The following is a 12,747-nucleotide window of genomic DNA, read 5'->3' as shown; positions in this document are numbered from 1 at the left end:
AAACTTCTTGTATTTACGATGTCAATCAAAAATGACATGGAAAATATTCAATTAGTTGAATATGGTTGGAAAATTTATTTTTGTAGTAGTTGCTGTAGTTTTTCGATAACGTTGTATGTGTGTTAAAGGTCAATACAATTGAAATTTTGAAATAGTTCTAACATTTTCTAAAACGAATTTTTAAAAAGATTGAATTGTCAATAGATAATAGACTAGTACATAAACTAGTCAATACACTAGTCTATTAACTATACCATGAATTAGTCTATTGGCTAGTCTGTGGATTAGCCTATGGACTAGTCAATATCTTAGTTTACTGACAAGTTCTATTAATTAGACTATGAACTAGTCTGAGGACTAGTCTATAGACGGGTGTATGACTTTGTCTTTGTATTAGTCTCTAGAATTATCTATACTTTTTTCTGTGAACTAGTGTTAGTCTATGGGCTGGTATGTAGATTAGCTTATGGACTAGTCAATATCTTAGTTTACTTGCAAGTCTATTTATTTTGTACTAGTCCGTTGACTATTTGGACTAGGCTATTATCAAAGGACCTACCTTATTAACTAGACCATGGATTAGTCTAGTTCACTGATCATTTTATTGCTTATACCTAATCTGTTGACTACACTATAGACTATTAACATTGGCACAATCCATGGGTTAGTCTATAAGCTAGTATATTGCATATTGTCTTGTCTCTTAATTAGTCTCTTAACTTATATTATCAGTTGAAAAGCGGGGTCACTAGTATATGAATTAGTTGACTAGTTTATGTTTAATGTATGAACTAGGTTATAAATAGTCTAAGGACTCCACATTAGTTCATACATTAGTGTAGACTTGATAAATAGCCTATGTACTAGATTATATATAAGTCTGCCAACAAAAACTTATATGGAAAAGTAGGGTTTAAAATTTTACTTACACAAAAGCATTTAAAGCGAACTTTTAAACACGCAAATAACATTGGAGTCAAGTACTTATAACGCTTGCTTACAGATAGGGAGTTAAATAAGTACTTACCCCGATCAACTGTTAATAAGTAGCTTTGTTTAAAAAAAAATAGCTGACAAGAATACGTCCACTTCGTCAACTCTTTGTGTAAAATAAAATTCAACAAGAGAATGTTGAAGCTAAAATGTAAGTAGTTACATCTAACGTTATTTGTAAGTCATTATTAAGTAGATTCCTTCTAAGTAATGCAGATGGTATGTAGTAGTCTTTTAAAGGTAAGTTGTTGGCTAAGTACAAGTTATTACTATGTTTTTGCTGGGCTATTGACTAGACTATATGTGTAATTTTTTTTCACTTTTACTCCACCATCTGCAGATTCTGATTTTGATTAAACTTTAGTCTACTTTCTTTATTACATGAATCTCAAATATTTTAAAGAAATATAAACATTATCAAAATTTATTTGATAAAATTTCAAACTACATAACTACCAAAACACTTTATAAATTAACACATTTTGTGGTTAATTGCCACGATGTTCATTGAGGTAAAACTTCCCCAAAAAAATCCGCAGACTATCAGCTGTGAAAAATACAAATCAACAACCTTGCCAATTCAGTCAACGACTTCTAACAAAAGATTTTAATCGATAAAAGTGCGTGTCTATAACAATAATCTCTGCTGCTCTTAAAACTACATATTTTCATTTTGTTTTAAATAATGGTTTAACGTTACCTTACTTACTAGGATAATTTTACCATATAGGGAGGAGGATGACAAAAGGAATAATTCAGAAAAGCTTTTCTGAATTACTGTAAAATAGCACGATTATATTAAGTTCATCATAGAAAGTTGTCTTAGTAGAAAAATAACTTTAGTTAATAGTTGTTAGTTACCAACTTTAAAACTGTCGGGCAGTTACAGGTGTGAAAGTGTAGTAGCATTTTTGTTGTTGTCGTTACAACACGTATGTATCTGTATGCATCATTGTAAAAAAATGCTAATCGACGAATAGGCACTAACCACCAGTTGATGGAAAAATAAATGTGTTTTGTTTAAAAAGTTTGTGGTCAATCACCATGAAAACACATTGTTTGTTGCGAGTTACTGTTGACGGTGACTAATGGAAACTTACTCCTGTTGTAAGCTTAGTTTTTATTAATTCAATAAATTTTGGAATTCAATCTGCCGTAGATGTTCAGGAGGAAATAGGGACTTACTTCCAACATAGTTAAATAGATGTATACAGCTGTAGTACTTCCTACACTTACATATGGATCTATTGTATGATGGACTTCAACTTAGAATTTATTTGTTGTAGACCAATTATACAATGTTCAAAGTTCAGCATGTATTTCGCTTAACTCATCCGGAATTTGAAGATCAAGAACATTCGGACATACTAAGATTTTAAGCCTACTGCCCTGAATCTTGAGCTAACCATCCGACTATATTACCTCACATACGGACTTTGACCGAGTTTTCAAGGTCAGAGTTCCCTCCAGGAACGAGTGGTGTAGGGGTAACTTACCGAGCGAATATACAACTAGGATTTTTTTACACTAAAATGAATTGCGTTGTTGGTACCTCAATATTCGTGGCAATATAGGAATTTTTGTCATTCAATAAACTGTTACACTATCACTTCCCTATTAATCAGACAATATAAGAAAGATCAATGCCGTTTCAGTAGCAACTCTATTAGGTTTTATCAAAAAAGCAGTATCCTCAAGTTCTTTGTTCAGAAGGATTAAATGGAATAATCTATGCAAGAAACGCACAAGACAATTTATATTCCGAAATAGACGAGATATATCGAGGTTAATAGCAGTAAAAACCGAACACTTGGTGCTAGGAAGACATACAAGGATATATCGAGGTTGATAGCAGTAATAACTGCACACCGGGTGCTAGGCAGACATGCATGTCCGCTTGGGCTAGCTATCCTTCAATGAATACTATTGCAGTTGCAAAGATAGAAAAAAGGAAGAGACGGTTTTCCATCTTCTCTGTGAATGCCCCGCTTTAGCTGCTAAGGGAAACAGTTTCCTTGACTATTTCCTCATATCCAACCTTGGTGTGATATCTGGGCCAAAACTTCCATAGATTCCTTACGGCTACAGTCTGTAGTCTGTGGCAGTGAACTACCACTAATCAATAGACTAGTCTATTAACTAGACAATAGACTAGACTATCAACTAGTAAATAAACTCGTTTTTTTGAACTCGTCTATAGATTAGTCTTTCAAGTAGTCACTATCATGGACAAGTATACATATAAACAAATCTAAATTGGTAAGTTGTCGATTAAATTCTTTCTCTCTCCATGTTTGCAGGTACCACTATTTCCGATCTGAACGGAGATCGCTTGCCGGTTTTTATTTAGTTTCCAGTCAGAAAGACAATTCAAAACTCAGAATTGTTCACAAACTTCTAGCCCTGGGCATTCCACAACCTTTCTGAAGTTGCAGAGACCATCAAAGCATCCAATGCAATTGCGCCCGACATCATATCCATCATATCCATGATAATGCTAAAACAAGAGCGGGGACTCAAGTATATGTATGACAGGTTGAAAACCAACCAGTCAACGAATGTTTGAATAGACTCTAACCATACTGATACTTAAACCAAGGAAGAATGCGAAAGAGGGACAATTATACAGGCCTATTTTCCTCCTGTTACCATTCGCGAAGACTCTAGAGGCATTCCTTCTCTTATAGCTGTTCTTCCACCTAAAATCAACTCTTCATCCTGATGCATTAGCATGGCTTCCGTAACTCAGATCTTATATGGTGAAATGATACTCCTAGGGGAAGACGAGATGACGGTGCCTTTTCCCCTTATACTTTAACTTTTATCGGACAAATGAAAATTATATCATATGTAGACGACTGTATCATTTTGCGACGGGCCAAAACGTTGATGAGATATTTGATTTAGTGAATGGTTATCTTAAAGATACACCAACTGAATGAAGGAGGTAAACCAAAACCGCAGGTCTGATAGCCTGTACACCTCCTCAGCACATGCCACAAACACACGTATTGCACAGTAGAAACAAGGTTCTCGAAGAGCTATCCGATAGCACATAGGGTATGGACAAAGACAAAGCTTATTGACCAGCCAGTGCTCAATTATGCAACAGTGTAAACGAAATATTCAAAGCTTTCAAAGTACTGCCCAACGTACTACACCTAGGAAACTGTGACGAAACAATTCCTTCTAGGTTGTCAGACGGGACATGTCAGGATGGATGTTCGTGTATACGATAAGAGTCAAATTATGTACAGGATCCCTTGGATCATACTTCGTATTCAAAAGCCTTGAACGACATTTATAGAGGCACCATCAACACCGCGGTTTTAAGTTACCACATAAATGTCAAACTTGAAGGTAGCCAATATACAAGAGTTGCACTGGAACTACTGAGAACGATATCCGCAGCATGTTTAACTGTCTAGCCCACCCTAAATCATTTAGCCCAGTTGATTTATGGACTAATCCAGTAGAAGTAGTGTGATTTCTGCTGGTCGGATATTCCCGACCACATAAAACTTTTTACCTTCTATGAAAATCATAATTATATTCCAGTTCAGAGAGATATTATGAGCTACATAATATTAGCTCTCTACTATAGTTACATAACATCCAAAATTTATATTCCGAAATTAAATGAAAACCCGTAGTAGTCGTAATATTTATTTATTTAAAAAAAAAAAAAATTTTTTGATAATTTTTTTAAACAAAGTTTTGTATTAAATACTTAAACATAAATAATGAGAACTTTATTAAGTTGTAAATAATGTTTGTAATTTTTGTAAATTTCGTAAATTCTATAGAGTGCGAATTTACCTTAAAATAAAATTAAATATTAGATTTTGTTGAAAAGTTTCGTAGTTATTTTAAAAAACTTCAAACAAAATGTTTACATTTTCAATGTAAAATCTTTAACATAACTTAAAAACTAAAGAAATTTTTCTAACAATAACAACAACAAATGAAAATGTTCCATTTTTGAAAAACAAAAAATAACAGAGAAACTGACAACTAAATGATACCGGTGGATGATAACAGCAGTCAACCCACGTCCTTAGACAATAAATGTTTTCACAAAAATAAACGTCTGTTGATGTAGTTGTTTAGCCATTCTAGTACATGAAATTGTAAGTGGGAGCAATTTATCAAATTCCCTGATTTACTTCATCAATTGTTGCCTTTAAGTGCAACTAACCAACCAACCAACCAACTTTCCAACCAACCAGTCAGGCATCCAGCTCTTAGTTGGATAAAATGTGGTTTGCCCTGTATGAAATGGTAGTATTAAGTTTATAAGTGGTGGTATTAGAAAGCTCATAGATACACCACTACTCTTACATAAACAAAAGTGTATGTATTATAGTGTTATGTATCTACGTATGTATGTGTGTGAAAGTTCCTAAATGTAGGTGAATTATTTGTTGTCTTATAAAATAAGTTTAAAATATATTATTGTTGTTGTTGCTAATGTTCTTGTTTTATATTTCATTGTTAGCAGAGTGTTATTGTTGTTGTAGCTGGTGTTGCTGTTTCTTATCTTAAAATGTTGCCAATGCAAAATATACAACAACAGTTGTTGTTGCTGCCTTTTTGAATTATGTATATTTTGATAATTTTACTTGAGCTGCACCAACACCATGAAGTATGTGACAACTGCACCAAGAACCTGAAAATATTACAAGAAAATAACTCGTAAATAACTAAATTTCTAAGTACTTAGTATTTGTCGAGATGTGTGTGTGTGTGTGTGTATGTGGGTGTACTTGTTATGTACATGTGTGTGTACATTTTGCTAACAAATAGTATTTACCAAGTTAATGTTGTTACAAAAATGAAATATTTTCAAAAGTTTTTGTTTTCGCAAATATTTCTAAGAAAAGTTGTTTTGGAAAAACTAATTTTTTAAATTTAGTGGAAGCACATTGGGTTGTGGGATATTAACATTTAGTCAAAATATATAAATATTCCTAAAAATACTAATAAAAGTTGTTGGATTTTCCAGGACTCAACCTCAATATAAGACCAGAAATCTTTGCTAAACTGTTTAATAGCTGCCTCAGAGAAGGACAATACTCAGACATCTGGAAGAAACAGAAACTTATTCTGATACCAAAACCAGGAACGACGTTAGCATATAAAGCAATTTGTCATCTTAGAACGCATTAGATACATAAGGCATTTGGATGCCGTTGAACAAAGTGATAGTCTTTCGAAAAGACAAAAAGACTATAGAAAGGCAAAGCCAACAATCGACGCAGTAAACTTAGAAATTGATTTTGCAAGGAAAACAATCAAAGACAAAGGCAAGAACAGGAAATGCTGCGCCCTCGTCATTCTCGACGAAAAAACGCTTTGAAATAGAAAATCTATGCCGGAAAGGCAGAGGAAAGGAGCGTCGAACCTTTAAACTTATGCCAAAGGTTGGAACATGGATGAATTAAAGATAAGGTGATATAAGCTTACATATGACGCACTTACTACAGGAAGTACAGTAAACATAATCGGAATCAACAAGATGTCAGAACATAATTGGTCGTTGGTAAACAAATACTTAGCATCTGTAAATCAGACATTGGAAATGTAGAAATTACTCGAAAATCACAGAACCAGTCTGACACAATCACAAACACAGTGAGAATATAAGCTAATAAGCTGATCACCACCTGAAGGAGTACCTGCCGGCAGTTCCGTGAAGTTTAGTTGGTAGAAATCCGATATACTCAGTATGGGACCTAGTCTATAGATTGTTCTATAGACTAGTCCTTGAAAGAGTCTAATGTCTTGACTAGCCTATGATTTAGTCCATTTATTCATAAATGAACTAGTCAACGAAAAATTCTAAAGACTGAATCATTCTCGTTTATTGGACTATGCACTTGATGGGACTATGCATCTACCTTTCAGTAGTATCTGCTAAAGTATTAACAATGAGAACAAAGAGGTTTTAGGCATTCGACATCGAACGAGTTCACATAATCGTCCATGGGGTATGAGCCATTTCGATAAGTTTCTGGGTCTAGGAATGCTATTTTTGACATTAGTGTTTCTTTTGAATCTCGATAATCAATATTTATTCTGATATTTGTATATATATTACAGGTCTATTTTTGTAATAAACATTTCGATAAGTTTCTGGGTCTAGGAATGCTATTTTTGACATTGGTGTTTCTTTTGAATCTCGATAACAATATTTATTCCGATATTTGTATATATAGTACAGGTCTATTTTTGTAATAAACTGCGGTTCTGCGTCGCTGTGATCAAGGCCAAGATGTACCTCAACTGAATGAATCGAGAAGTTTTAAGACTGAGTGAGGTGGGATTGCAATTAAAAGCGTAAACTGTGTCATGTGGATCTTCACCACAGGCTTATATTGAGGATGGTACGATCTATTCGAGATAGGCTTTAAATACATTGCTTTACGTGGCAGTATGCACTTATCATGCATAAGTGTTCTTCTTCTACAATATGTGATGGGCGATTTCATACCCCAAGTATTGCCGACAAGTGCTTTTTGTTCCCTGTTCCTATATCGCAATTTATGCGAGATCGCAGTGGGATGAGCGGACGCAGACGAAGAGTTTGTCAAACCTTATACCCAAAATTGTACGACAGTTTAGAGTCATCGACTTCAACGTTTAGCCCCAGGCATATTTCTTTCGTCTATGTGGTGAAAAGAGTTTCAGAAGATTTACCTGCTGATATCTTCAGAATACGTCCAATGAAGAAATTGTGGAAGACACCGTGGTAGTTGTTTAACAATCTTCATAGGTTGTCATTATTATGGCCTGTTGTCATGATAGTGCAGTCGTCTGCTTACGAAATCATATCCATACCATTTGGAGGTTCAGGTAGTTGAGAAAGATAGAAATTAAACTTAAGAGACAACAGCACCCCACCCTGAGGATCTCCTTGTTTAATTCTAAGGCGTTTGTAGCATGTGTCTCTAAACTCGACAAAAGACCGAATGGCGACCAATTGTGTAGCATTGCTGATATAGGCTGTGTTCTTTTTCAAATATCCGGAACTATTATATAGTAAACGAATATTATTATGTCACTTTGATGTCGATATTTGCTGTTATTCTACTAATTACTCCTTTTTCAATATGATCAAACGAGCTTTTCTGTAGTTTTATCCACAAATACTCATATTAATGTCATATTAATGTATGTATGTTTCATGTGTTCAAATAACGTTGTTTGCCGCAATCTATTCCCTTTGCTAAATATATTAGTTGTAACAAACATCTCCGATTTTCGATATATTTTACTCTATCACGAATACAGCAATTTCTTTCTTGGGTTACATGATTATAAAGGTCACAAATAATAAAATTTTATTTCAATATAGAAACGATGACCATTTTTTAACAGCACTTTCAATGCTATAAAAACAATTTGAGGACATTCACTTTACAGCCTGTTTGTACTTTTTGTTAAAAATTCGAATAAAAACCCTTTGAAATACGATCCCTAGAGTGTCTGGCCTTTTGTACGCGTAACATTTGTGTACGACAATAAATGTAACTGTCACAAACATACCAGACAGTTGCCATCCATGCTGAGTTGAAAAAGAAGATGAAAATATTATTCAAAAAGTATAAATCGAAGTATCCATGTATATGTATCTATGAGATACGATGTGATACCAATATTAGTTCATGGCAAATATTTGCTTTGCAAGTCACTGTTTCCTTTTTTTAAATGTTCCTATGTGACCTATAACACACAGGTATGAATCAATTGTCTGTGATATGTGGGCCTTTGTGTAAATGTCAGAATATGTGCAGGTTTATTTGTTGTATGTTATTCTCTATGTACATATTTGTTCACATATCCTGTAATTTCTCTTTGTAAAATAATACAGAGAAAAAATAATTTAAAAACACAATAAACAACATACCGAAGCAAATAAATCCAATGAGACAGTAAAGAATTTTGCACCCGAAATGGACATTGCTTTCTGGCATTGTTGACAAACGATTTGTACAAAAGTTTTTGCCTCCTCAGAACCATCGTACCAGTGACAAGAGTATGCAGCCTCCATAACGGATGAACTCTGGCAAGAAAAACAAGAAAAAAAACGAAAGAGAAATAAGAAATAGTGAAATATTAAATTTGAAACCAATGTAAAAAATAAAACTTTTAAAACGTTTACTTTAACAATAAAACGTTTGCAGACAAATCCACACTAACATACATAAATATACTTACAAAGCCGCATATAAACACTTCTATAAATACCTAACACATAGAGATAAATTTCTACACATTCATAAATACGTGCAAGTTTTACACACTCATACACTTTCAAGCCATGGCATACAACAAAAACACTTTAGTGCATTTCCGGCTTTCGAATTTCCGATGGGTGAATGTGCTGCTGATATTTTGCTTTTTCTTCAGCTGTGCTTTTATTTTCATTTTCATGGTCATTGTTGTCTGTGTGTGTTTATATAAAAGTCTTTTTCATAAGTGGCGAAAAGGCGAAAAATCAATTTTTGTTGTACTTCAAACGGAAGTTCTTCAAAGTGTTTTTGTGCTTGCATGGGTCTAGTTTTTTTTTTTCTACTTTTTCATTTCCTTATTGCTCTACAAAACGCAAAAGTAAATAATATATTTAGTATTTACACTTTAAAGTTATGAACAATTTGATGTTTTGGGAAATTTATATAATTTTTGTTAATTTTGAATGTTAAGTTAAGGTCAAAGTCTATAGTCTAGTCTATAGTCTAGTATATAGTCTAGTCTTTAGTCTAGTCTATAGTCGAGTCTATAGTTTGGTCTATAGTCTAGTCTATAGTCTAGTCTATAGTCTAGTCTATAGTCTAGTCTATAGTCTAGTCTATAGTCTAGTCTATAGTCTAGTCTATAGTCTAGTCTATAGTCTAGTCTATAGTCTAGTCTATAGTCTAGTCTATAGTCTAGTCTATAGTCTAGTCTATAGTCTAGTCTATAGTCTAGTCTATAGTCTAGTCTATAGTCTAGTCTATAGTCTAGTCTATAGTCTAGTCTATAGTCTAGTCTATAGTCTAGTCTATAGTCTAGTCTATAGTCTAGTCTATAGTCTAGTCTATAGTCTAGTCTATAGTCTAGTCTATAGTCTAGTCTATAGTCTAGTCTATAGAGTCTAGACTGTAGACTCAGAGTCCAGACTACAAACTGGAATATAGTACAGACTATAGACTAGACTACAGTCCAAGACTTGTCTATAGTCAAGACTACAGACTAGGCTATTGTCCAGACTAAGGACTATAGTCTAGTCTATAGTCTAGTCTATACTCTAGTCTATAGTCTAGTCTATAGTCTAGTCTAAAGTCTAGTCTATAGTCTAGTCTATAGTCTAGTCTATAGTCTAGTCTATAGTCTAGTCTATAGTCTAGTCTATAGTCTAGTCTATAGTCTAGTCTATAGTCTAGTCTATAGTCTAGTCTATAGTCTAGTCTATAGTTTAGTCTATAGTCTAGTCTATAGTCTAGTCTATAGTCTAGTCTATAGTCCAGTCTATAGTCTAGTCTATAGTCTAGTCTATAGTCTAGTCTAGTCTATAGTCTAGTCTAGTCTAGTCTATAGTCTAGTCTAGTCTAGTCTATAGTCTAGACTATAGTCTAGTCTATAGTCTAGTCTATAGTCTAGTCTATAGTCTAGTCTATAGTCTAGTCTATAGTCTAGTCTATAGTCTAGTCTATAGTCTAGTCTATAATCTAGTCTATAGTCTAGTCTATAGTCTAGTCTAGTCTAGTCTATAGTCTAGTCTAGTCTATAGTCTAGTCTAGTCTATAGTCTAGTCTAGTCTATAGTCTAGTCTATAGTCTAGTCTATAGTCTAGTCTATAGTCTAGTCTATAGTCTAGTCTATAGTCTAGTCTATAGTCTAGTCTATAGTCTAGTCTATAGTCTAGTCTATAGTCTAGTCTATAGCCTAGTCTATAGTCTAGTCTATAGTCTAGTCTATAGCCTAGTCTATAGTCTAGTCTATAGTCTAGTCTATAGTCTAGTCTATAGTCTAGTCTATAGTCTAGTCTATAGTATAGTCTATAGTCTAGTCTATAGTCTAGTCTATAGTCTAGTCTAGTCTAGTCTATAGTCTAGTCTATAGTCTAGTCAGTAGTCTAGTCTATAGTCTAGTCTATAGTCTAGTCTAGCCTAGTCTATAGTCTAGTCTATAGTCTAGTCTAGTCTATAGTCTAGTCTATAGTCTAGTCTATAGTCTAGTCTATAGTCTAGTCTATAGTCTAGTCTATAGCCTAGTCTATAGTCTAGTCTATAGTCTAGTCTATAGCCTAGTCTATAGTCTAGTCTATAGTCTAGTCTATAGTCTAGTCTATAGTCTAGTCTATAGTCTAGTCTATAGTCTAGTCTATAGTCTAGTCTATAGTCTAGTCTATAGTCTAGTCTATAGTCTAGTCTATAGTCTAGTCTATAGTCTAGTCTATAGTCTAGTCTATAGTCTAGTCTATAGTCTAGTCTACAGTCTAGTCTATAGTCTAGTCTATAGTCTAGTCTATAGTCTAGTCTATAGTCTAGTCTATAGTCTAGTCTATAGTCTAGTCTATAGTCTAGTCTATAGTCTAGTCTATAGTCTAGTCTATAGTCTAGTCTATAGTCTAGTCTATAGTCTAGTCTATAGTCTAGTCTATAGTCTAGTCTATAGTCTAGTCTATAGTCTAGTCTATAGTCTAGTCTATAGTCTAGTCTATATTCTAGTCTATAGTCTCGTCATAGTCTAGTCATAGTCTAGTAGTCTAGTTTATAGTCTAGTCTATAGTCTAGTCTATAGTCTAGTCTATAGTCGAGTCTATAGTCTGGTCTATAGTCTAGTCTATAGTCTAGTCTATAGTCTAGTCTATAGTCTAGACTATAGACTAGACTATAGACTTGATCAGAGTCCAGACTACCAAACTAGAATATAGTACAGACTATAGACTAGACTATAGTCCCAGACTCGTCTATAGTCAAGACTACAGACTAGGCTATTGTCCAGACTAAAGACTAAAGTATTGTCCAGACTATAGACTATAGACACAGCCCAGGTGATATATTAAACTCGAATTAGACTAGGCTATAGTTTAGGCTATATTCTACGCCAGATGATATATTAAACTCGACTTAAAGTGTTAAATATAATCTAGTCCCTAGTCCATACTATAGTCCAGATTATAGATTAGTCAATAGTCTGGACTATTAACTATAGTATTGCTGCTATTTTAAAAATAATTTTGTCATAATTATTGCTTTCCTTTATTAAAATTAATTCCTATCATTTAGCACAAAGTTCACATAATCTACCACAAGTGCATCTCTTGGTAATTATTTCTGACATACAGTGCTCTACAGTAATTACATCCAGTATTACAATATACTTTAGCCAACCGCCAAGATAGTACATTGAAGTTTAATTACCTTTGGATGTGTGTGTATTTAATAGTATTTAAAATCGACTTACCTCTTCAATTAAACGGTTGCCAAAAATACAAAATGAAATACTTGGGCCAATGCATAACCCAAATAACCAATAACGGTAAAAGCGTAAACATTGACACCCGTTATTTTGGTGGCCTGATATGCCAACAATGTCAACTTAATGGTTGATGTCAACATGTGTAAAAGTAATGCGGCGCCATACGTGTCACCAATGGCAGCAACTAATCTGTAAATGCATGAGAATAAAAACAACATATATACATAGTGTTATTAGAGGTCGGAAGGGGGGAGAAAAGTTAGTGAAAAACAAAAATCATGTTATATT

The 12,747-nt window shown here is 33.8% G+C and overlaps 1 protein-coding gene across 1 annotated transcript in view; it reads right to left on the bottom strand.

The window, feature by feature from the left end:
• Positions 1-4,655: 4,655 nt before the first annotated feature.
• Positions 4,656-12,747, bottom strand: part of LOC119607425 (odorant receptor coreceptor) — an 18,350-nt gene continuing 10,258 nt past the window's right edge. Inside the window, 4 exon segments of the mRNA XM_037961316.1 lie at positions 4,656-5,662; positions 8,903-9,058; positions 12,445-12,476; positions 12,479-12,648. Coding sequence (XP_037817244.1) covers positions 5,612-5,662; positions 8,903-9,058; positions 12,445-12,476; positions 12,479-12,648 — 409 coding nt within the window. The 3' untranslated portion in view covers positions 4,656-5,611.

Source organism: Lucilia sericata, unplaced genomic scaffold (assembly GCF_015586225.1).
Source record: "Lucilia sericata isolate MDLA Ls3-8-SP2 unplaced genomic scaffold, ASM1558622v1 Contig000694F_arrow, whole genome shotgun sequence".
NCBI lineage: Eukaryota > Metazoa > Arthropoda > Insecta > Diptera > Calliphoridae > Lucilia > Lucilia sericata.
Note: the sequence above shows the minus strand (reverse complement) of the source record. Positions and strands in the feature narration are given on the sequence as shown.